The sequence below is a fragment of the Sapajus apella genome, unplaced genomic scaffold (genome assembly GCF_009761245.1).
Source record: "Sapajus apella isolate SASKATOON/1434 unplaced genomic scaffold, GSC_monkey_1.0 scaffold10, whole genome shotgun sequence".
Lineage (NCBI taxonomy): Eukaryota > Metazoa > Chordata > Mammalia > Primates > Cebidae > Sapajus > Sapajus apella.
This window is the reverse complement of record NW_022436950.1, coordinates 8,905,436-8,931,894: the sequence shown is the minus strand read 5'-3', so window position 1 is coordinate 8,931,894 and position 26,459 is coordinate 8,905,436. Positions and strand designations below refer to the sequence as shown.

Here is a 26,459-nt window from a genome sequence, read left to right as displayed (position 1 = left end):
TCCTGAGAATCTGCTCCTGTCCTTGGAACAAAGGCAAGCTGTTGTGCTGGAAGTCAAAACAACTACAATTCTGCAGGAATCCAAAGTCTGTGTTGCTTTCTCTGCATTATTAGCAGCTTATATCAAGAGTGTGATAGGCTGCCATCTCTGCTATCACTGCTAGTCTAGGAGTGCGGGGGTGATAGGCAGACAGTTGAAAATGCCACAGTGCCCTCTTAGCACAATACAACAGCTTCTCTAAGACCTCCCTGCTTAAGTTTTTACTAATTGCTGTGAAAAGTTGATCTAGGCTGGTTTTGCCAGGTTGTTATTGCCAGAGAGCTGCTCGTACCATATCTGCTTTTGTCCAGAACAAAAGAATAAGATTTTTTTGTCATTGAAACTCTCGAGTACAACCTGATGTCGTGAAGTGGTAATGTCCTTTAAGCAAAAGACTGCTACACCTGGAATTACAGCTGATGATGGTAAAGAACTCAAATATCTTTTGGAGTAGATCTGCACAACCCTGCGTGTCCTCAGTAATCACAATAATCAGCTATTAGGAATAGACATTTGTCATTAGAATACTTGTTTAAATATCAGAAGTGAATCAAACTTTCTGAGAATCAGAGTACATTTATGTTCATTATTATAAAATCAAAGAAATACCAATAAAGTTCTCAGTAAACAGCAATAAGTTGATGGCATCTCACTCATACTGCAAGACTTTTCTTGGTATGCTGATTAGAAATGGAAACAAGTGTGCTAATAATGCTGTGACTTTGAATATTACAGATTTCTCTAGGTCCAGGAATGCAGTCTGAGATTTTTTTTTTCCTTTCCTTTTTTTTTTTTTTTTTTTTTTTTTTCCTAATTTTGTTGCAATCTGAGATTTTTAAGAGCTCTATTTATTATGGTAACACAGCAATTTCTTTGTATAAAATTCGTGAATCTACTTTTCTTCTTACATCTTTGAAATTCCCTCCCTCTCTCATTTTAGCAGCACCTGAAAAGAATTAATCTTTTTGGAAATGTACCAAAAGCTTGCCTAAAACTATACTAATTTTTAGTTTTCTGAAGTCTAGGAAGATGATAAAAAATAAATTTTCTTTCACTAAATTTGTAATGTTTTTGGCACCGTCTGTGTGGTTTTGTTTTTTGCTTTTCCTTGTGGTACTTTGTATGTAGTAAATGTTCAGTCTATACTAAACTGATACAGTTAAAAGCTACAGATAGCAGTAGCTTAGAATATGGAGTTATGTGGAACAAAAGTATGTTTGGGAAAGAAAATTCTTTTCTTTCAGTTTTTTTTCCCTGAAAATGTTTTGTGCCACAAAATTCACAAAGCATAATATCTTCCTCCCACTTCTTTGTTTTTTTACTTGTAATGGCACTTTTTAAAATTATTATTACAAGTTTTATAAACTAGCCAAAGGATAAAATAAAGGAGAAAAAGAAAAGTTGCTCAAATTTCCACAACATGTGTAGCTCTGTTGTTGAGTACCCGTGCAGCTGGCAAATTTATAATTGTCTGAGGAGATATACTTTTAGGTAACACATTCTATGCTAATAAAGTGGTTTACCAGGTATTGATTTATTTCCTCTCCACTACCCTTTACTAAAATAAAATCCACTGTTTTTCCTGTGACTTGACCATTTCTTGACATTTATTTTTCTAAATTTTTTTTTTTTTTTTTTTTTTTGAGACGGAGTTTCGCTCTTGTTACCCAGGCTGGAGTGCAATGGCGCAATCTCGGCTCACCACAACCTCCGCCTCCCGGGTTCAGGCAATTCTCCTGCCCCAGCCTCCTGAGTCGCTGGGATTACAGGCACACGCCACCATGCCCAGCTAATTTTTTGTATTTTTAGTAGAGACGGGGTTTCACCATGTTGACCAGGATGGTCTCGATCTCTTGACCTCGTGATCCACCCGCCTCGGCCTCCCAAAGTGCTGGGATTACAGGCCTGAGCCACCGCGCCCGGCCTAAATATTTTGTTTTTTGAGCCAGGGTATCACTCTGTTGCCCAGGCTGTAGTACAGTGGTATGATCTCGGCTCACTGCAGCCTCAACCTCCTGGGCTCAAGTGATCCTCCTGAGTAGCTGGGACTACAGGCATGCACCTCCATCCCTGGCTAATTTTTTTTATTTTTTGTAGAGAGGGGGTTTCGCGGTGGTGCCCAGGCTGGTCTTGAATTCCAGGGCTCAAGCAGTCCTCCTGCCTCGACGTCCCAAAGTACTGGGATTATAGGTGTGAGCCACCTCACTTGGCCAGTTTTCTATGTGTTTATGGAGACATAGAAATAAGCTTTATTGCTGATCAAGGATTAGTCATTTAAATACTTTATTATAAATGCTGATTGAAGGTGTTATAACAAACTGGAGGGATTATTTCATGATGTTATCTAGGAGGTAAATGTTTATACTGAAGAAATATTTAGGGAGTGTCAGAATTATTGAAAATAACTGAAAGAAAGACTAATGGACTGTTATTAAAGACTTAATATATTTTCTTTTAACCTGTAGGTTCTCTGTCCATCTCTTGCCTTGCCCTCTTTTTCTTTCTTTTCTTTCTCCTTACAGTTTATTTGTTGAAGAAACAGGTTGTTACTTCTGTTTTGTTTCCCATGGTATGAATTTTGCTGATTGCATCTTTATGTGTAGTTTAATGTGTTGTTTGGTCCTTCATGTTTCCTATAAATTGATAATTGACTCTAGAAGTTTGATCACATTCAGATTTTTTTTTTAGAATGGGGCTGGTGGTACACATAATTATTTCCATTTTCATGATGTTACCGGTCATTGATAATCATGCTGCAATCTGTTAGTTCATTATATGTTACAAAATGGTGATAGAATTGTATTATTTATTTATTAACTGTTCCTTTAAAAGTTTATATCATATATCTCTCTATGTGTTATATAAAGATTAATGTGCAGGAGTTTTGCTTTCAGTGAATGTTTGCATTCCAGTCATTACTTAGAAAGTTTTTTGTCCTTTTAGAGTTGCCTGCTGAAACATTAAAGTAAACATATAAGAATATTATGGTTTTACTGTACTCTTGAAAAGATTTAATGTCTAAACTAATTTAATAAAGAATCATTCCTTAACACTTGTTTTTTCTAAAGAATGTGTCAGAGTTGGAACTGTTGTTGGATTGAGACACTGTCAGGTTTTTTTATATGCTTTTGAGTTTATAGCCTTCACAGTCTATTTCAGTCTTTATTGCAATCAGCTAGGTAAAGTTCTGCATTAGGCTCCTAGTATTTATGTTCTCAGGCAAATTTTTTCTAAACCTCATGAAGTTGTTAGTGCCTTTTAGGAAACAAAACTTAAGTCTAACTTCTATCCCCTTTCAGAAGACTTTTCTACTAAAGAAAAGAACTTGAGTTTTGTGGTTGGTTTAAGAATAGTATATATGATATCTTTTATTTACTTTAAAGTATAATATTTTTTATAACAAGTAAAATACCACAAGATAAATGAAATGTGAAGACAGATTTTAAGATAAGCTCTTTCCTGTGAGTCAGTTTTCCCTGGAATATCCTGCCCTTGCAGCCACGGGGCAAGTTGATAAGTATTCTGCATGCCTTTAGTTCCCCAGCAGGTTGATGAGGAAATTCTGGAGGTCTGAACCCTAAATATAACCAGCTTTCTAGGTTTAATATTCAGCTTGTTTTATATAATAAACCCTTGACATCAAATATTAGTATCCAGATTTCTGGTTCTGATCCAAAGCCAATTTCTGGTTATGCATCCAGATTTCAGTGATGATAGTTTAGTATTTTACTTTACAATTCTACCAACTCTCCCCAACATACAGAAGGAGGAACAGGTATTGTTTTATGGATAAGGCAATTAAGGCTTAGAGAAATTTAGTAATTGTCACCCTGCTAATAAATTGCAGCAATAGAATTGGAATCCAGGTCTTTCTGATTCTAAGCCTTTGTTCTCTCTACCACAACAAATTGAAGAGAGGACAAGAAAAGAGGTCATGCAAGGAATCATTCTATTTTTCCAGTGAGAGATGATCAGGGACTGAAACAAGGCAATTGGAAACAGAAATAAGATTTAAGGGTTTCTCTTGACTTGATGGCAGATTATATGTGGAGAGTGAGGGAATAGAATTATTAAAGGTATGAGTTTCCTAGGTATGTCATTGAATGGTCATGGTGGGAAAAGAAGCAACTTAAAGAGGGATTCCCTTTTTTATTCCTTTCTTTGTGGGGTTTGTTTGTTTGTTTCTGAGACAGAGTCTCGCTTTGTCACCAGGCTGGAGTGCAGTGGCACAATCTCAGCTCACTGCAAGCTCTGCCTCCCAAGTTCAAGTGATTCTCCTGCCTCAGCCTTCCGAGTAGCTGGGACTGCAGGCATGTACCATCACACTCAGCCATTTTTTTTTTTTTTAAATAGAGACAGGGTTTCACCGTGTTGGCCGGGATGATTTTGATCTCTTGACCTCATGATCCACCCGCCTCGGCCTCCCAAAGTGCTGGGATTACAGGCGTGAGCCACTGCACCCATCCTCTGTGTGTTTTTATATGTTGATTGAGGTGTTTGTGGTATGTTTTGAAAAGATATCCAGTAGGCACTTAGAATTTCAGGTTACTACTCAGATTATTTGAAATCTGTTGTTAGAGAGTACAAGGGAGTTAAATAGGGACAGATACATTCCTTTTTTGAGACCGTGTCTCACTCTGTCGCCCAGGCTGAAATGCAGTGGCATGATCATAGCTCACTGCAACCTCCACCTTCTGGACTCACACCCACCTCAGCCTCCTCAGCTGCTGAAACCACAGACATGTGCAACCACACTTGGCTAGTTTTTTTAGAGACGGTGTTTCACTATGTTAGCCAGGCTGGTTTCAAACTCCTGGACTCAAGCGACAGGGACAGTTAAATTCTTAATTCATGTGTATTGAGTTAATCCTCTAACACCGTGGCACTTACCTAATGAAAATTATAAATTCATAGTTCTACTAAGGGACTGTCCTGAGGCTTATAGCCCCAAAAATTCCTTTTGAATACTTACATAGCATTATGGGCACATAGTGAAAAAGGTAGTTTTCGCAGGGCACAGTTTGTCCATTGCATTGAATGTACTGACCTCCTTGATGTGTCTAAATGTGGAAAATTTGATTGCATAATTTATGGTATTGGGGGACTGCTTTCAGGTAGTTCCCTGGGAGGGGAGGGGAGTTCCCTCTATGATAGCCCCGTTTAGAGTAGTTTTTCTGCCTATCTATGTATATTGCTGTGTTTTTCCTCCTTTAGTAAAGATGGATTAGAGGGGGGAAAGAAACCACATTCTTGAAAGCATTTTGATTTATTAATGATTTAATGTTGAGGTTGCACAAAATATTCAATAAAGAAACAGTATTTAAAAGCCAGTGTGTTGAAAGAAAGGAATTCATATGTGCAGTTAATGGTCCAGTGATATGGCAGTGACTTATGCATATGCCCTTACTCAGTTTCTGCTCTGTGAAAGGTTTGAACAAATAGTAACATTGGCAAGATGACTGTTAGCTACAAGCCAAGAAATTCTATTGAAACAACAAATTATAATGTAGTTACCTTAATTGGTATGTGTTTCATTTTTTAAAGCAGAAAATTACAGCTCTTTTTTTGTTTTTCATTAAAAACTGAATTACATACTTTCGATTAAAGCAGCGTTTTTACTTACTGCTGCCTGTTATCATATACCTTATGATGAACCACAAGTGTCATAATACTAAAGAGCAACAAAGTTGTTTTTTCATTTTCTTTACATGGTAATTATATAAACAATTTTAAAACCTTGGGAGGTATTCCCTCATTTTACATTTAAAGGTTTGACTCCCAAAATTATGTGTTATCTGTGCGTTTGGAGGGCAGGAGGAAGGAGACTCTGATCCAAAAAAGATTTAGAGCCACTGTATCAGACAATTGGCAGATAGTCACATAACTAAGTCTTGAGGGAACCTAAACCAAGACCCAGTTTTTCTAAATGTTTGTTATTGTCTAAACCTACTGTGTCATGTATAGTAAGCACTCAATAAATATGACTGACTAGACCCAGCCACCAGGTCTTAAGAGAGATAGAGCGAATTCTTCAGAAAGCTCTGATTCCTGCCATGCGCCTAAGTGGTTATTATGCTGGTAGTCCTGATTTTTTATTTCTAGTATTATCTTTGTTATTCCTCTATACAAAATCAGTATGGCTCTTCTACCTGCTTTTCCTCAAGCTTGTTTCTAACATTCCAGTATTCATTCCTTTGCCCACAACATTTATCCCTTTGCTCTCAGAATCGTGCCCATTCAAGACTCAATTAGCTTCAGAAAGTGATACTCACAGGTATGTCAATTTTCCCTGGTTTTGATTATCTCGCTGAATTTTAAATTTAAGCGAGAAAGAAAAAGTATATTTTCTAGTGCTTAACCATTAGGCCTTGAACTTAGAATATACTTGTTGTCTAAGTCCCTAAATGTAAATTTAGTTTAACTCTTTGTCTCTCATTAAGTAATAAAAATTATTTCACCTATAGTACTTGGCACTGTGTAATAAGTCATGGGAGCTAGAAAAATATAGTCTCAGCCTTTGTGCAGTCTAGAGTGATTTTATTGGTAATTAATTACATGGCAAAACATTTCAGCGAGTTTGTTAGACAATTTGGGTGTCAAATTATGGAAAGAGCTTCAAGTTCTTAGCCTCATAGGAGTGAAAGTAAAAGTTAAATGTTGGTAGTTTCAACTACAAATTGTAGAATAACTTCAAAAACCTCTTTATCACCATATTTAATATCACTATAAATTTTATTTTTATTTCATTGGAATGTTACTCATTGAAGAAAAGTTGTCCTATAATAATAGGCATTGATTTAGACCTATAATAATTGTTCATTTTTAAATGCTGTCTAATTGTAAAGTTGGAATAGACTTACAGAACTTCTAGTCCCATTCTTCCTCTTTTCAGATGAGGAAAGGATCCTGGAATGTTTGGTTAATTGAACATTGTCTAAATTGGCCCAACTATTTAGAGACAGAACAGGAACTAGAATATGAGTTTTAGACTTCATAGTTTCTTCTTATATAACTTATTGTTATTTTTCTCAGTATATATTAACTGATAGCATATATGTTATTACTGTATTTTCAGTTATTTGCTCATCTGGTTTTTGTTATTCCTGAAAAATAGTCAAGAAAAATCTATCTCTAATTATAAAGGAAAAAACCTAAGTGATTTGCCTAATGTCACATAACTAACAAATTAGCAAAACTAGAACTAGAACCCAGATCTTCCATTTTCTAGTACATTGCTTTTTTAACACTATACTGTTTTTCCGTATTGTTTCTAATAATACTAGTGACGATTAGTATTTTTTCCAAATTATTCATACAAGGAGGTTTAGGCAAACTGAGAACATTTTCAAGAAAGAATGATGGACTCTATCGTAGGGAAAAATAATCTAACCTTCCCTTCTGCAAAATTTCACTTTAACAGATACAGTTTTCATAAACTTCATTCTATTCCATTTGAAATTTGAATTTACCGCTTTCCAGAGTTTGAAACGAAAGGGCACTTCCAACATAGAATTATAGGTTTGAGTTGGTTTGTGGTAATAACTGCTTTCATTCATAACAGGATAGTCTTTTTTTAAATGCCTTTTTAATAAATAAATGTTTTAATTAAATGTCTGAAAAACCTAAAATGTCAACTAATTAAATGCAAATCAGCTTCTATACAGTTATATGTAAGTCATATTTAGTGCGGGATTTCAGTTCACTTATTATTTTTAAAAGACAGTAGGGTAGGACCTCTGAACTCAGTGCCTAGGCCCTAGGGACTGTGAAGGTCTTGAAACAGCCTTTCTGGAGAAGTTGGAAATTTGGGTTTTGATGTGAAATATTCCCAATGTTTTAATGTGAAATATACCCAATGTTGACAACTTATTTTGAATTTTTTTTAAGTATGTAGGCCAAATAAATTCTGCTACAGGCAGGATTGTCCTTGAGCCAATAGAGTATGAATTTTACTTTATTGGTTTGAATTACTGAAATCGCTTTTTGCTGGTTTTTCCACCTGCATGCTTTTAACCTGTCTTGTTCACAGGTATCTCCTTAATCTTTCTAAATCATCATTCCATTTATCTGCAAAATAAAATATAAATTGCTAAACCTGACAGTCAAGACACTATCACTTTGCTCTTAATTGCCTTTCCACTTTTATTTTCTATTACATGTGCTACAGAGACACTGACTGTATTCAAATTAGACAAGCCAGGTGAATTCCAATCTCTAGACCTTTGTGGACTTGCCTTCTTTACCCTAATGCCTATATTCTTCTTCGTCATTTGTCCAGTTCTTCCAATACATTGAAACTCACTTGATGTCTGCATTCTCTATGAATTCGTCTCCTGACCACTGTTACCTCTTTCTGTGGTAATTTTTGTCCTTAGCATTTATTTGGTATTTAGTAGGTAGTTTATGCCACTTTGCCATTTTAATACATATTTCTTTTTTCTTTCCTTTTTTTTTTTTTTTGAGATGGAGTTTTGCTCTTGTTACCCAGGCTGGAGTGCAGTGGTGCAATGTCGGCTCACTGCAACCTCCACCTCCCACGTTCAAGTGATTCTCCCGCCTCAGCCTCCTGAGTAGCTGAGATTACAGGCATGCACCACCACGCCCAGCTAATTTTTGTATTTTTAGTAGAGAGGGGGTTTCATCATGTTGGCCCGCTGGTCTTAAACCCCTGACCTCAAGTGATCTGCCCCACCTCGGTCTCCCAAAGTGCTAGGATTACAGATGTGAGCCACCACGCCCACCTTTAATGCACATTCTGTGTGTGTTGGTTTTGTCTCAGTAAATGCTTGATGACAGTGAAAAATCTAGAACTGTATATGCTGCTTCGAAGTCTAGCAAAGAGCCTAGTTTCTTTTTTCTTCCTTTTTAAATTTCAACTTTTATCTTAGATTCAGGGGATACATGTACAGGTTTGTTACATGGGTATATGGTGTAATGCTCAAGTTTGTGGGACAATTGATACCGTCACCCAAGCATTAAGCATAGTACCCAATAGTTTTTCAACCCAGGCACCCTTCCCTCCCCCCTCCAGTTCCCAGTGTTTTTTGTTGCCTTCTTTATATCCATGAATACCTAGTGTTTAGCTCTCACTTACAAGTGAGAACATGCAGTATTTGGTTTTCTGTTCCTGCCTTAATTCACTTAGGATAATGGCCTCCAGCTGCATCCATGTTGCTACAAAAAAACATGATTTCATTCTTTATGGCTGCAAAAAAAAAATCTTTTTAAAGTAATACTGGGGGATTTAAATCTTTCATGTAACTTAGGGAATATCCAGTAGTCTTTATAAATGAACTTTGTCTTCTGGAACAAAATGCAAAGTGACCAAGAAATAGCAAAATAGATGTAGAGCAGTGTGCTGCCCCCCACATGGCCGTCCCCTGCTATGGAGGAGGCACCGGAGAATAACTGGAATCCAGACCTGTTGTTGAGGACTCACTTGTACTCAGAGAGGAGTCCTTTTTCTGTACATGTATTCTCTGAATATTGAAGATCAGATTTCTTCTGTCAATAATTAGAACTCTGTGAAAGATTTTTAATTCTGCAATTTATGTTTTAAATGCTCATTGTTTCCTGTAACTTTTTCAAAAACAATAACTTGTTTAAAACTCTTCTGTCTTAACTTAAAATATGTTACCTATAACACTGGCTTCACTTTCTGTTTTTTATCAGGACCCCTGAACAGTGCCCAAGTGTTGTCTCTTTGTTGTCAGAGAGTTACAACCCTCATGTGCGCTATGGAGCTGCAATGGCCTTGGGGATCTGCTGTGCTGGTACAGGAAACAAGGTAAAGCCCAAAGCCAATGGGGTCAGTTCTTTCTTGGCGCCAGACTGTTTTTCCTCGCCGAAGAGTTTATGTAACAACTATAAAAATACAAGTGCAGTATGATCTGTAAGACTGAACGTGCCATACAAAGCTTCCCAGTACTCCCTCATTCTGCAATGCTGGATTGCCCAAAGCTGCTTAAGAATAAATCATCAGATTACATGGATAGCTGTAGCTGAAACAATGCTTTTGAGTTTTTTTTTAAAATCATTGATTTCTGGGGGGTTTTTTTATTGTTGTTTTTAAGGTGGAGTTTTGCTCTTGTCACACAGGTTGGAGTGCAGTGGTGCAGTCTCACCATGTTGGCCAGGCTGGTCTTGAACCCCTGACCTCAGGTGATCCACATGCTGGTCTTGAACCCCTGACCTCAGGTGATCCACATGCCTCAGCCTCCCACAGCATTGGGATTACAGGCATGAGCCACTGCTCCTATCCTTTTTTTTTTTTTTTTCTTTCTTTCTTTGTTTGAGTCTTGCCCTGTTGCTTGGGCCAAAGTACAGTGGCAGGAACACTAGCCACTGCAGCCTCAAACTCCTGGGCTCAAGTGATGTTCTGACCTCAGCCCACTGAGCAGCTGGGACTACAGGCACATGCCAACACACTCGACTAATTTTTATTTTTCATAGAGAAGGAAAGGGGTCTCACTATGTTGCCCAGGCTGGTCTCAAACTCTTGGGATCAGGCGATCCTCCTGCCTCAGCCTCCCAAAGTGCTGAGATTACCGGCATGAGCCACTGCACCTGGCCCATTGATTTCTTTAAAAGAATAAAAAGAAAAACAAAACATAAAGAAAATAAAGTAGTTTTTGTTATTGTTGTTGTGAAAGAACTATTAGGTTATTTTATATGATTATTTTATATGTTTAATTTTTATAATTAGTATTCTGAAAAACAAATTTCTCTTCTGAAGCCCTGAAAATCAGCTGATTTGATAACATTTCTGTTTTAAGCAAATCTCTGATGTGCTATTTACCTATTTTCTCATATCTAACCTTAATAGGTAAGCTGGTATTTGTTAAGCCCTCAAATGTTACAAAAAAGCTGAATAAGGCAAGATGATGATTAGAAAACATAATTCATCATGAGATTCATAAAGAAATGTGCTATTGTTTAAATAACAAGTATTCATAATTCACAGCAATGACATATTCATGACACTTTGCCTCTCATAGCACATATGCAGAAATCTTGGCCACATCCCAGAAGTGGACCTTTTAACAGTGTATGTGCATAAGACTGAGAGCATGACTATGCTCCCAGTGCCATGGCCGGGCAAGGTGGCTCACGCCTGTAATTCTAGCACTTATCACACCACTGCACTCCAGACTGGGCAACAAGAGCGAAACTACATTTAAAAAAAAAAAAAAAAAACTGAGAGCATAGCTATACTCCCAGTGTCTTTTCAAATCAGAGAAAGGAGTCACTTTTTATCATCTGTTCAAACTCAAAACAAAACATAGTTGTAAGTTTATGGATTGATTCCAGGAATCTAAAAAAAATTTTAATTTGCTTGACTTTTTTTCCAATAAAGAGTATTGGTATTACGTGTTTTTCTTTTTTTTTTTTTTTTTTTTTTTTTTTGAGACGGAGTTTCGCTCTCGTTACCCAGGCTGGAGTGCAATGGCGTGATCTCGGCTCACCGCAACCTCTGCCTCCTGGGTTCAGGCAATTCTCCTGCCTCAGCCTCCTGAGTAGCTGGGACTACAGACACGCGCCACCATGCCCAGCTAATTTTTTGTAGTTTTAGTAGAGACGGGGTTTCACCATGTTGACCAGGATGGTCTCGATCTCTTAACCTCGTGATCCACCCGCCTCGGCCTCCCAAAGTGCTGGGATTACAGGCTTAAGCCACCGCGCCCGGCCTATGTAAGTTTTTCTGATCACATGAAACATTATTGAGGCTGGGAATAAAAGTAGCTATTTTTGGCCAGGCACAGTGGCTCAATTGAGACCAGCCTGGGCAACATGGCGAAACTCCGTCTCTACTGAAAATACAAAAATTAGCTGGGCATGGTGGCACTTGCATATAATACCAGCTACTCAGGAGACTGAGGCAGGAGAGTTGCCTGAACCCAGGAGGTGGAGGTTGCAGTGAGCCAAGATCACGCCCTTGCACTTCAGCCTTGGGGACAAGAGTAAAACTCCATCTCAAAAAACTAAAAAGGCCAAGTACAGTGGCTTACGCTTGATAAATATTTTGGAAAATCTCATTGCTTGTGGTCTTAAGAAGTGCAACCATGAAATCAATTCTAGTCTATGATTTCATTTGTTTTGCTATTCTACTAGCTAGATGCTAGTAAAATCTTTTTTTTTTTTTTTTTTTTTTTTTTTTTTTTGAGATGGAGTTTTGCTCTTGTTGCCCAGGCTGGAGTGCAATGGCACAATCTCAGCTCACTGCAACCTCCATCTCCTGGGTTCAAGCGATCCTCCTGCCTCAGCCTCTAGAGTAGCTGACATTACAGGCATGCATCACCACACCTGGCTAATTTTGTATTTTTAGTAGAGACAGGGTTTCTCCATGTTGGTCAGGCTGGTCTCAAACTCCCAATGTCAGGAGATCCGCCCACCTCGGCCTCCCAAAGTGCTGGTATTACAGGCATGAGCCACTGCACCTGGCCTGCTAGTAAAGTCTTTTGTTTGGAAAGTTTTGAGGTTTTTTGTCTTGATTTAATTTTTTAGATTAGGTCTTATAAAATCATCTGAGATATTACCTTACTCTAATATTTGTTTATTACTATTTTTCTTTTTTCTTTCTTATGTTAGAGACAGGGTCAACTATGTTGCCCAGGCTGGTCTTGAACTCCTGGGATGAAGCAATCGAGCAATCCTCCCACCTTGCCTCTCAGAGTGTTGGGATTACAGGCGTGAGCCATTGCACCCAATCATACCCTACATACCCTAACATTTGTAAGAGGTTTATTTCCTTTTTTTTTTTTTTTTTTTTGAGGTGGAGTTTTGCTCTTGTTGCCAAGGCTGGAGTATAATGGCACAATCCCAGCTCACTGCAACCTCCACCTCCTGGGTTCAAACAATTCTACCACCTCAGCCTCCCGAGTAGCCAGGACTACAGGCACTCGCCACCAAGCCTGGCTAATTTTTATGGTATTTTTAGTACAAACAGGATTTCACCATGTTGGCCAGGCTGGTCATGAACTCCTGACCTCAGATAATTTGCCCACCTCCCAAAGTGCTGGGATTACATGCGTGCACCACCACACCCAGCTGATTTTTGTATTTTTAGTAGAGATGGGGTTTTACCATGTTGGCCAGGCTGTTCTCAAACTCCTGGCCTCAATTAATCTGCCCAGCTTGGCCTCCCAAAGTGCTGGGATCACAGGCATGAGCCACCATGCCCGGCCTGATGGAGGTTGAATTATAATACAAATTTTGGATTCAAACTGGCCTGGGTTTGCTATCAGTACTTACTTGACTTTGAACAAGTTGTTTAACCTTTGTAACTCTCAGTTTCTTTGTTATAAAGATTCTTTTGTGCTGGTTTTTCGTTTCAGGAGTAACAGGGTTATATTGAATAATACGTAAAATACCTAGTACTATGTCTGAAAAGTAATAGGTGCTTATCAAATGTTAATCCCCATTTTCTCTTAATTTTTTATGACCTCTCACCTCAAGACAAGAGCACTCAGGTTTTAAACCTTCGTTTTCACTTACCCTCAGTTATATTGAAATTTACGTAAAGCATAACCAGTTCTAAACTATTGCATTCACGTAGTTGTTAATTAATTTCTTACTATGCTGTTGGATGAAAATACTGACTTAGAGTGACAGTAGCTGTAGTCGTGTATCATTTAAGAACAGAGGTATGTTCTGAGAAATGCTTCATTAGGCAATTTCGTGATTGTACAAACATCATAGGGTATACTTACACAAACATAGATGGTGATGGTCTGTTGCTTCCAGGATACAAACCTGTACATCAAGTTACTATACTGAATACCAGGTAGTTATAACACAGTGCTATTGGTATATCTAAAGATAGAAAAGGTACAGTAAAAATGCAGTATAACAGATAAAAATCATACAACTATATAGGGCACTCAAATGTGAATGGAACTTACAGGACTGGAACTTGCTCGGGGTGAGTGAGTGTTGAGTGAATGTGAGGGCCAAGGACACTATTGTCACTATTATAAACACTGTACGCTTCAGCTACTAAATGTATAAATTTTTTCTTCAGCAATTGATCTTAGCTTACCTTTTTTATAAGTTTTTAATTATTTTTAATTTTTTGACTCTTGTTAATGACACTTAGTTCAAAACACAAACCCATTGTACAGCTGTACAAAAATATTTTTTCTTTATATTCAGTAAGTTTTTTTCTGTTTTCAAAATGATTTTATTTCTAAAACTTCTTCGTTAAAAACTAAGACACACCCTTAGACTAGGCCTGCACAGGGCCGGCATCATCAAGAAGTCACTTAGGCAATAGGAATTTTTCAACTCCCTTGTAATCTTATGCGACTACCATTATATGTGCAGTCTGTCATTGCCCAGAATGTTGTTTTGTGTCATATGACTATAAAATGAAAATTCAGCCATATCAACTTTATTTAAAAGTTGTGCTTGTTTTTTTTAATTCTTTCAGGAAGCCATTAATTTGCTAGAACCAATGACAAATGACCCTGTGAACTACGTGAGGCAAGGGGCACTCATAGCTTCAGCTCTCGTCATGATCCAGCAGACTGAAATCACTTGTCCAAAGGTGAGCAAACAGAGGAATTCCCTGGAAGAGAGATGGTTTGGCCCTTTCTTAAGTAACTTATCTTCTTTTCAGGACATTTTTTTACTTCACATATGGTAACACCGAAGTCACAGAAAGTAAAAGTAAAAAGCATTTGGAGTATAAGAGAATGGGGAAACTTTTAATTTGTAATGCTCTTTAAATGTATTTTTTGCAGACTTAATGGTCCCTTTGTTAAATTAAGTATATAACTGTGCTTGAAAAAGTAGAACTCTTGGGTTGTTAAAATCAACTTTTTTGGCCTTTCACTGTCCTTTTAAAATGTAATCAGTGGGATGACTTTTTCCTCTGATTATACAGGATGCAAACTTAGGCAGTCCGTGACTTTTTTGATCTGTCTTTTTAAGGTAATAAAAAAAAGTCTGCAGTCACTTTGTATCGTACATACAATCTTAGTTTAGAAATTAGTACACCCACATTCACTTTTGGAATGTCATTGCCCTCCTGGGCAGTCTTTTTGGGTGGAGTTTCAAATGGCTCCAAGGCAGCTTTTTTTTCTACTTGACCCACATCTGCCCCTCAGAAACACTCTTGGCAGATTTTGCCCTTCTGATAGGCTGTCAGTTTTAATACCTCAGCTGGTAGCTAATGCCTCAGTACACAGCAGCTCCTGATCATATTGTGCACTCCAAGTGGACCCTCTGAAGCCCCTTTCTGTAAACTTGGAGTGAGGGGGAAAGACTCACAACCCAGCTTGCCCCAGAGATCCTCTCGACATATTCTCCACAATCCATACCCACCCTGTGGGTGACTCCATAATAGATTTGAGACACCTGTTTTAAAATTCCTTCATGAGCCAAGCACGGTGGTTCATTCCTGTAATCCCAGTACTTTGGGAGGGTGAGGTGGGTGGATCACTTGAGCCAGGAGTTCAAGACTAGCCTGGGCAACATAGAGAGGCCCCATCGCTACAAAGAATGAAAAAGGAATTAGCTAGGCATGGTGGCGTGCACCTGTGGTCCCAGCTATTTGGGAGACGGAAGTGGGAGGATCACTTAAGCCCAGGAGGCCGAGGTTGTAGTGAGCCATGGGGTGACAGAGCAAGACCCTGTCTCAAAAAATAAAATTCTCTCATGATAATCTGTCAATCCTCAGGTTGTTAGTGTTTGATATCTAATGTGCCTTGTCACTTCATCCAAAACTTCTCATTCTAAGAAAATGCATGTATCTTAACTTTTAATACATGTACCAAAATTAGCACACTTGATATACTAAATAGACATGTATAGATTACACAACAATTTCAGATCTTATCATTCTTAAAGCTAGGGACTTCAGTATCCATGTATTAATTAATTCTGCTCACATATGGGAAGTAGTCAAAAAATTGACAACAGAAAAAACTTGGCATTCTGTGTTCTGCCTCATCGAGCAAATATAGAACATCACCCTTATTTTCAGCAAAGTAGACTTGAGGTAGAGAAAAGAAACATTTCCAGAACTCATTGATTATTCATTCTAATTTTATGGAGCTTCGTTTAATAAATTTCAAGTTCTAAACATTTGCTATCATTTTTGCTTCATTTATTTAGTGCTTCTCTTCCTGTCTCAGAATTGTTTTCAAGACTTTCAAAAACTGTATTATTACAAAGATAGAATCTGACTTCTCATCCTGTTTTTATAACATGTTACTTAATATACTACATCTTCTAGAAGAAAACATCTTTCCAAACATACCACATTTCTTTTTGTTTTTAAATACAGCAGCTATCATATTTATATCTCTTATTTCTGCTTTTGATCTTGAACTGAACATTTAGAGGTTATCCAACTGAGTAGTGTCATTAAAGAAACAAATTTAGGTCATGGAATGCACCTCCTCTAACAGTAATACATAGATATTCACTTTGATCCCATATGTTACTTTCATGTTACTTGTATTATCAGCAAGACAAATGTTCTGTTTTCCCATCCTCTGCTGTAAGATTTCATTGATTTTACAATTACAATCTCTGTTCCAAAAACGGCAGAGTCCTTCAGGAGTTGGATAATCATTGCAGGAACTGTTGTTGAACCAAGTCTTAGCTGGTACAAATACGTGGGGCACACTCCCATCTTCCGGTTGTATCAGAATCTTAGACACTGATTAAAATGTCAAAATGAAGTCACAGCTAGTAACCTTTGCCATTAATATAAACTGGGTAGATAAATGTAAATGTAAATACCACTGACTAAAAAAGCAAAATTGACAGTATGAGACTCAAAAATTATTTCAGGAAATACTACTCTTTATAGCAAAGTTGTTACTCAGCATAAGAATTCTTAATTTCATTGTTTTCTGTTATTAAGCAAGTGGTAAGGAATTTCATAGACTACAGTTTATATCATCTTTCCTTTATCTGATAATTGCCAACAAGACAAAATTGACATTTTGGGGATGGTATACAGCATGTTGTCAAAAAGAAAAATTTGTTGAGAAACTCTGAAGAGGAGTAGCTTCTCAAGGCTACAGAGAGTCTTAGTTGCAAGGTTGCAAAACCAGTCCATGAAATAAAGTGGGAATGGCTCAAAAACAAAGATCAAATGTGAATTTCATCAAGAACTATAAACCCCTTTCAAAGGAATTCAAAAGAGAAATTTCTCAGATATTTTGTGAAATTCACAATGGAAATTTCCAAAGGAAATGTTTTATGTAACCATTAATATGTGTCACATCCCTAACACTTAGCTGCTCCACACATTGCCCTCTTAGTTGAAGTATCTCCAGTACATCTTTGTTTTGCTTCTCTCAGTAGCTAGCTCTCACTATCTCATGCTCACAAACATAAACCCAGGAACATGTACATATCCCTGGATCAAAGGTTCACATTTTACAAGAGTAATGTTCTTTTTTAGATCCTTGCAGCTATTTTACTCTAAGAACCCAACTCTGCTCTTTATTAATTTATCTTTTGTTTTTCTTGTTAAATGAAATCCACCATTAAGATGGGCGTAGTGGCTGAGGCAGGAGGATCGCTTGAGTCTAGGAGGCCAGACTGAACAACATCGAAAGACCCTGTCTCTAAAAAACAAATAAACAAAAAAAATTCACCATTAACAGTTACTTGAACATGTAAATATTAGGTATCATATATAAAACCACATCAAAATTTTACATTGTAAGTATAGAATCTGGTGCTCCTATTAGCAATATTATTTGGTCTGAGGCCTGGTACAGGAAAGCTTCTCCCATCATTGACAAGTACCCTCTTTGGAAATAGAATTAAGCTCCTACAGTTCTAAAATAAATCACAGTATATATGATATTTTATAACATAACATGTTTGTGAGTAGTAGTCTATCTCTATTACCATACTGTTGTCTTAAGATAGGGACTTGGAGTCTTACAGTGTCAGTGGTAATGAAAAAGAAAAAGGCCACAAAAACTACCATAAGCAAATTAATGCTGATAAAATTGAAACTTTACCACGTAAAATCTCTATCCTATATAAAGTAATGTAAGTGTTGATCTAAAACAAATTCAGAATCAAAGGAACTTGATCTGTCAAACCAGAATAAAAGTGTCAAACATGAAGTTTTTTTTTTTTTTTTTTTTTTTGAGACGGAGTTTCACTCTTGTCGCCCAGGCAGGAGTGCAGTGGCGCGATCTCGGCTCACTGCAACCTCCACTTGCTGGGCTCAGCAGGTGATTCTCCTGCCTCAGCCTCCCGAATACCTGGGATTACAGGTGCCTGCCACCATGACAGCTAATTTTTTTTTTTTTTTTTTTTTTGAGACGGAGTTTTGCTCTTGTTATCCAGGCTGGAGTGCAATGGCGCGATCTCGGCTCACCGCAACCTCCGCCTCCTGGGTTCAGGCAATTCTCCTGCCTCAGCCTCCTGAGTAGCTGGGATTACAGGCAGACGCCACCATGCCCAGACAGCTAATTTTTTGTATTTTTAGTAGAGACAGGGTTTCACCATATTGGGCAGGCTGGTCTCGAACTCCTGAACTCCTGACCTCAGGTGATCCGCCCACCTTGACCTCCCAAAGTGCTGGGATTACAGGCATGAGCCACCACACCCGGCCACATGAGAATTTTTTAAAGTAGAAGGGAGTTTAGTGATGATTTAATTATGCTAGGTTTTATAGTTAAAGAGATAAATCCTAGAGAAGTAAGTGACTTAAGTGGTTGTGTGCTAGGTAGTGGCAGAGTTTGTTCCTCGTTTCCCCACTATATTCTATTGCTGCCTGTGAATAAAAAATGAGAACCATGTTCAAGGAATATTATTTTGTTAGTAGCATTTAGATTGCAGAGATAATAGGAGGGATTGGTAGGATTCTTCCCCCATTTGGTGAGACAGTCATGCTTTTTGAACTATGAGATGACTCTTATACATTACACTACATATATGTTACCTCATATAATCCTGTAATAGCCATGTAAGGTAGCTGCTAACATCTCTGCAGAGATGAAGATAGTGAGGCTCATGAAAAGTAGTAACTTACCCAAACAGCTAATAAGCCAGGGTTGTATAATTCTATTCTTCTGCCACTATATCACATTGTGGCCTCCCAGACCTGATACAAATGAAAAGGGGGAAAAGATTCTGAAAGAATATATAATGCAGATAAAGTCATTATATTAGGAAACTCAAATTTGATATTTTCTGCTTTTGGCAGATTTGGGGAGCTCCATGATTATGTGCTTCTTGAACAAGCCGACTTCTTCCTGGGTGCCTACCATTTGAAAAGCACTGTTGGGAAAACAGAGAAGTGTAAGACATAGAAGAAGCATAAAGTAGTTTACTTATTATCACCCAAATAGATTTAAAGGAATGACTCTCTTTATTTATACAGAATATATTTTATAAATATATTTTCTAATCATAAAAGTAATACATACTAATTTTAGAAAATGCAGAAAGGATAAAGAATTACCAGTGGCCAGGTGTGGTGGCTCACACCTGTAATCCCAGCACTTTGGGAGGCAGAGGCGGGCAGATTACTTGATCAAGGTCAGGAATTTGAGAACAGCCTGGCCAACATGGTGAAATTCCATCTCTACTAAAAATACAAAAATTAGCCAGATATGGTGGTGGACGCCTGTAGTCCCAGCTTCTCGGGAGGCTGAGGCAAGAGAATTGCTTGAACCTGGGCTGCACAGGTTGCAGTGAGCCAAGATCGAGCCACTGTACTCCAGCCGGTGCAACAAAGTGAAACTCCATGTTAATTTAAAAAAAAAAAAAAAAAAAAAAACTATCAATAATCCCACCCTAAGTGAGATTTTCCATTTTGATATGCTCCTTTTGGTAAGAGTAGAGATTCTGACAAGTCCTCAGAAAATTAATGTGAGTAGATGATGAAAATCTTTATGTGAATATACTTAATCCAAAATATACATCACACAGCTTTGGTGAAAGGTAGTTTACTTTAAGGTGGAACTTATGTACTCTGCTTTTTAGGAAACCTGCAAGGTTGGTGGTAAACAGAATAGCTATAATTCAAAGTGCAATGAAAGCCTTAGTGTTTGCTTGGACTCTTTAGGCCTGCTAACAGTGGTAATGTATGAAATCACATTCAACATTCCTTTGACCTTAAAACATCCACTGTGAAATGAGGGTTGAAGACAGAGTTGGTGCTCCCACACTAAAAAAATTGTAACACTGTGATTTCAACCATGGAACTGCTCTGCCTTCATGTCTGGTCCTTATCTCTCTCTTGAGCTTTACGAAACTCAGAACTAAGTCTCATTATCATTGGAACAATATATTTCCTGTTCTAAAATGGTAACACAAATGAAAAGTCTTTCTCTTCCTTCTTCAGGTGAATCAGTTCAGACAGCTGTATTCCAAAGTCATCAATGATAAGCACGATGATGTCATGGCCAAGTTTGGCGCTATTCTGGCCCAGGGCATACTAGATGCAGGTAAATGTTTTAAGTCTTCAAGATATATTTATTTAAACTAAATCTAATAAAGTACCTATCTGCTCTAACTATATGACATAATGGAAATTGAGCCTGAGGCAAATTATTCCTGGAGAAAATTTGGAGCCTGCAGTTCACAGAGATCATGTACATTTAAGAATACAGGCTGTTGGCCAGGTGCAGTGGCTCATGCCCATAATTGCAGCACTTTGGAAGGCCTAGCCAGGTGGATCACTTGAGGTCAGGAGTTTGAGACCAGCCTGGCCAACATGGTGAAACCCCTTCTCTACTACAAATACCCAAATTAGCTGGGCATGGTGACAGACGCCTATAATTCCAGCTACTCGGGAGGCTGAGGCAGGAGAATTGCTTGAACCCAGGAGGTGGAAGTTGCAGTGAACCAAGATCACACCCACTGCACTACAGCCTGGGAAACAAGAGTGAAACTCCTCAAAAAAAGAAAGAGTACAGACTGTTAGGTTTGAATTCTAGTCCCTTTGCAGCATAAGCTATGTAACCTTGAGAAGTTATTTTCCACTCTTGTAAGTCTACCTCGTAGTGTTGGGAAGATTTAAAATACATGCAAAGCCACCCGGCACAGTGGCTCACCCCTGTAATCCCAGTACTTGGGAGGCCAAGGCAGGTGAATCACCTGAGGATCAGGTGAGGACCAAGAACTCCTGAGTTCAGAACCAGCCTGGCCAACATGGTGAAACCCCATCTCTACTAAAAATCCAAAAAAGTTAGCCGGGCATAGTGGTATGTGCCTCTAATCCCAGCTACTCAGGAGGCTGAGGCAGGAGAATCATTTGAACCCAGGAGGCAAGGTTGCAGTAAACTGAGATTGTTCCACTGCACTCCAACCTGGGTGATGGAGTGAGACTCTGCCTCAAAAACAAAAAAAAATTAAAATACATGCAAAGCAATTAGAGTAATGCCTATCACTGAGTAAAGTTACTGTTGGTTGGTTTTTTTGTTTTGTTTTGTTTTGCTTTTTAATTTAAGACAGTGCCTTACTTTGTCACCCTGGCCAGAGTGCAGTGGCACAGACATGATGAAGGGTAGTTTACTTTAACCTCCCGGGCTCAAACAGTCCTCTTGCCTCAGCCTCCCAAGCAACTGAGATTACAAGCATATGTCACCACACCCACCTAATGTATAAATTTTTGTAGAGATAGGATCTCACTAAGCATCTCACTATGTTGCCCAGGCTTGTCTTGAACTCCTGGACTGTAGCAGTCTTCCCACCTCAACCTTCCAAAGTACTGGGATTATGGATGTGAACCACTGTGCTCGGCCAATTTATTTTTCCTTTAATTTTCTTAGTATTACATGAATTTTAAAGTTGACATTGAAACATTTTTGAGGAAAACATTTTAAACAAATTCTGGGAGCGAAATCGCTTATGAAATAAGATAAATTGAATATTTACCTGAAAAATGCATATATACCACACTGTGCCATCTGGCTCCAGAATTCTCAGTCTTCACCATAACACCATAGTCTGTTTCAAAAGATAGAGTGGTATGCTTTAGTTCCTTAGACTTGGAGTTCATTTGGTATATCCCTCAACATTACTGGTGACCTCTCAATAGGATAAGAGGGGAAGAGCATATACATGCTTCATTGTTCAACTATGTAATTCTTTTTCTTAATGTGCCCTATTCAGGTGGAATATAATCCTTTTTATTTTTGCTAATTTGAAAGGTGAGGAATAACATCTCAGGATTTTTACAGCAGTCCTATTAATAAGGGAGAATTTTTTTTCACATTTATAAGTCATTTGTATTCTAAGAAAAACACTGCCTTATTTGTTGCAGTCATTCTTTCCTCAGTCAACTAGGAATGTGTGTATATTTGTAGTGAAGGAGATCAGGAAAAGAAGCTGCCATTTTTGATAACTGTCATAAATTTTTGTTCATCTTTTTGGGTTTTCTACTTGCTATGAGTGTTTTAATCATACCAAAGTTTTCAGTCTTTTATAATTTTAGATACTCTCCCTCATATGGCCTCTTTCTTTTTAAAAAATCACGTTTGCTTCCTAATTTGATTAATCTTTTTTCTTTATTAGATTTGCCAGTCATTTCTCTGTTTATGTACTTATTCTGTTCTTTTTTTGTAAATTATTTTTGATCTTTATTATTTGCTGTTTTATAACTTTGGTGTTCTTTTCTAAATTTTGAGGTAAAGTTCCTCTCTTTTAACCTATTTGTCTAATGGGGTTTTTTGTTTGGTTGGTTTTCATTTTCTAAGAAGTTGAGATTTTTCTGCTTAAAGTTTCAATATTGAGGCATAGTTTACTTTTCTCTTTCTTTTTAATTTAAAAAGTACTTCTTTGTAGCTATTTATAAATAAGGAAAATATTCTATAAATATTTTTGGTAAAATAAACCATTTCAATTCTAGATGGTATTGATTCCCTCCCATTTACAAGCTGCATATGTGGAGATAAATAGTTTCTCCCTTCTCATTCGTCACTACCTTCCAATATTTTAGTATTATGTTTATGTTGTCAATGGTTTGTGATGTTTACATTGTCTTCAGAAATCATAATTCTCACAACTGTATGGTCTTAGTTTCGTATTTAAATGGATTCATTGCTCACCACCATTTCTTTTATTGCTGCTTTTTAATTCTTAGGTTATCTCTACTAAGTCTAGACACTTAATTGGCTGGATTTTTATCAGTAATTAAGCTTTTTTAATTGGACTTTTAGATTTACGGAAAAAAATGAGCAAGATATGCAAAGTTTCCATGTCCCCTTTGCCCCTCCCATTTCTCCTATTATTGGCATCTTGTGTTAGTGTGGTATATTTGCTTACAATTGATGAGCCAATATTGACACATTATTACTAACTAAAGTCCTTAGTTTACATTAGAGTTTACTCTGTGTTGTACATTTTATGAGCTTTGACAAATGTTTAATGCCAGGTATCTACTGTAACAGTATCATACAAAATTGTTTCACTACCCTAAAAATTCCCTGTGCTTAACCTGTTCATCCCTCCTTGCCCTCCCCACAAGCCCCTGACCTTTTTACTGTAACCAAAGTTTTATTTTGTTTTAATAAATAAAGTTTCAAATGTATTGAAAGTTTTTCACAATATCTTCTTATTTTTCCAATGTCTGTGGAATCTGTATTGATGTCCCCTTGTTCATTCTTTTTCTTTTTTAAAAATTTGTTTTTATTTATTTTATTAAGGTAGGGTTGACAAATAGAAATTGTATATACAGTGTACATGATACTTTGATATATATAGTAAAATGGTTAAAGCAAGCTAAATAACATATCCATTACCTTACGTACTTATCATTTTTTTTGTGAGAAAATTTAAGATCTCTTTAAGCATTTTTCAAATATACAGTACATTATTATTAGCTGTAGTCATGCTGTACTATGGATCTCCTGAACTTACTACTCATCCTAATTAAACTGTCTCCACAGTTTTAGTTTTGCCTTTTCCAGATTTTCATATAGTTAGAATCATACAGTATATATCCTTTTCAGATTACTTCTTTGGTGGTATTTAAAACAAGATTTAGGAATAACGTTTTACTGCTCTGTAATCTTTTTATCTTCTTTTAGCTGCCACTTTTTAAAGTTTATGATTTTACACTACACCTCTTCACTCGTTTGTTCAGCACTACCACAGTTTTTTGCTGGTTTTTACTACATTAGGGTTACTTGTTAAGAATGGAGGAGACTGCTCTGGGCACACTACCTGTAGGGTAGCCCTCTCTGCAAGGAGCAACACAAAAAAAGGGGGAAAAAATTTTAATTAAAAATATAAAAACGAAATTATATATTAAGAGAAAAAGAATTAGGGGACGATAATTCTGTGTTTCACCTCTTCTCTGCCATGTTTACTACAAGTCATCTCACTGTGTTCTCCTTCCTTCCTCTTGTAGTCTCTGTTGGTCTTTTTTTTTCTTTTTTTGTTTGGAGTTTTTGTTTGTTTGTTTTTACTTTCTGTTTGTCTTGTGGACCAATCAAGTTTTGGTGCTTCTTTCTGTTTCTCTTTATTTATAACAATTTTTGCTTTAGACATTTATTGCATAAAAGTTCCGTACTGTAGTATTCAGTTGTGAGCATAAAATTAATCTCATGTCCTTTTTCACTCTTTAATATCCTATCCTCATATAACACTGTGCTGCAACTGCATTCAAAAAATTTGTAGTCTTGATCTCCTCTCAGTAAAATTAATAGTAGTAGGCCAGGCTTGGTGGCTCACACCTGTAATCCCAGCACTTTGGGAGGCCGAGGCAGGTGGATCATTTGAGGTCAGGAGTTTGAGACCAGCCTGGCCAATATGGTGAAACCCCATCGCTACTAAAAATACAAAAATTAGCCAGGCATGGTGGCATATGCCTGTATTCCCAACTACTTGGGAGGCTGAGGCACAAGAATTGCTTGAGCCTGGGAGGTGGAGGTTGCAGTGAGCCAAAATTGCGCTACTGCACTGCATCCTGGGAGACAGAATGAGACTCCGTCTCAAAAAGAAAAAAGAAAATTAGTGATAGTAGAAAAAAATCTAGAGAGGGCAACTTCAATAAAGTTTTTGAGAACTCACTCAGTGATTCAGTCTCTTCGGGGAGAAAAGCTGAGGATAAAGAAGATGATGGAAGTTTGTTAAACTGCAAATTATCAATATGATAAACTCTACCTTGTTTATTAAATCTCAGAACGTTAGAACAAAAGGCTAATTTAGTTTCTAAGTCCGAAGAAGATAGATTTCATTGAACTAAAAGGAAATTCAGCTTCCAAGTTAGACAAATAGCACATTAGCTAGGCATCCTTTTCCTGTCTTCTGCCCTCCCCAGCCCCATCCCAGGTTAGTTACCATGTCTTAGTGAAATGTTCCCACTAGCGCCCAGTTTATAGTTGCCATAATATTTTCATATCTTATTTTAATTTTCTATTATCTGTCTTCTTTGTGAGACTGGAGTCTCCTTAGGATCTTTTCTAGTATGTTGTTTTCAATCCTCAGTATATAGTAAGCATGCAGTGAATGGGGGTTAGCATAGGGAAGAGTATAAGTAGACAATAAATGTGTATAATTCATTTGTATTGGAAAAACAAAATTAAAGTATACCTGGCCTTTAGTTAGATCGAAATTTTAAATACCTTTAGTGAAGTATTAAGAAAATCTAGATTATTTGGTTTAACAGTAGAACCCTGATTCTTAAAAAATTAAAATGCTATTTGGTTTAGTAAAGTCAAGTCAGTGTTTGGTTCTTGACTCCAAGTAAAATGTGAAGCAAAATGTGAAATACTGGATCAAGAGAAAAGAAATGTGAGCAACAGGAATCCAGCACTGGAATTCAAATTAAGACCCTGATTAGGCACAGACAAGCCCCATTTTTATAGGATATATTATGTAAATGAAGATATTTGCATTTCAGAGTTCTGTGATCCAGCACTAACATTGTTACCATCTAACGGGTATGCCAAATCTGACAATGGTGTATTTTGTTTTGCCTGCCTAACAAAATTTGCAAGATTTTGGATAAAATTCAGAGTCTTTTAAAAACAAAATGACCTAGTGACCCAGGACCTACAGTCTAGTAAGATGTTCCCTTTAAATAGGACATGTACTTTCCAGTTTGCTTCAGTTTTAAAAACAAAATGACCTAGTAACCCTAGACCTACACCCCTGGTAACAAGCTCCCTTTAAATAGGACCTGTACTTTCCAGTTTGCTTCAATCCCCACTGCTCCCGGCCCACTTATTCCTCATTTGTTTACTTGACTCATTCCTAAAGGCATTTGAGTTTGTAATCCCTCATAGCCTCCTAGAATCTCAGCCTTACAAGGGCTCAGTAAAGATCCAGCTCTCCAACTGATGGCTTGGATCTTAGCTCTAGTGACTGGCTTTCAAACTTTCTCTGCACTCTGTAGAGGAATAGTCTAGGGCAGCAGTCCTCAACTTTTTTGACACCAGGGACAGGTTTCGTGGAAGACAATTTTTTTCCACAAGTGGGGTGAGGTG

The 26,459-nt window shown here is 37.5% G+C and overlaps 1 protein-coding gene and 1 non-coding gene across 2 annotated transcripts in view; both read left to right on the top strand.

The window, feature by feature from the left end:
* The window catches only part of PSMD1 (proteasome 26S subunit, non-ATPase 1), a 114,571-nt gene that overhangs the window by 67,874 nt on the left and 20,238 nt on the right, over positions 1 to 26,459 (top strand). The window contains exons 17-19 of the mRNA XM_032277940.1: positions 9,712 to 9,826; positions 14,468 to 14,584; positions 20,369 to 20,471. Coding sequence (XP_032133831.1) covers positions 9,712 to 9,826; positions 14,468 to 14,584; positions 20,369 to 20,471 — 335 coding nt within the window. The remainder of the gene's footprint in view (positions 1 to 9,711; positions 9,827 to 14,467; positions 14,585 to 20,368; positions 20,472 to 26,459) is intronic.
* On the top strand, positions 5,004 to 5,164 carry LOC116552081. Its single transcript, XR_004269202.1, has one exon. It is a non-coding gene; the product is annotated as a U1 spliceosomal RNA (small nuclear RNA).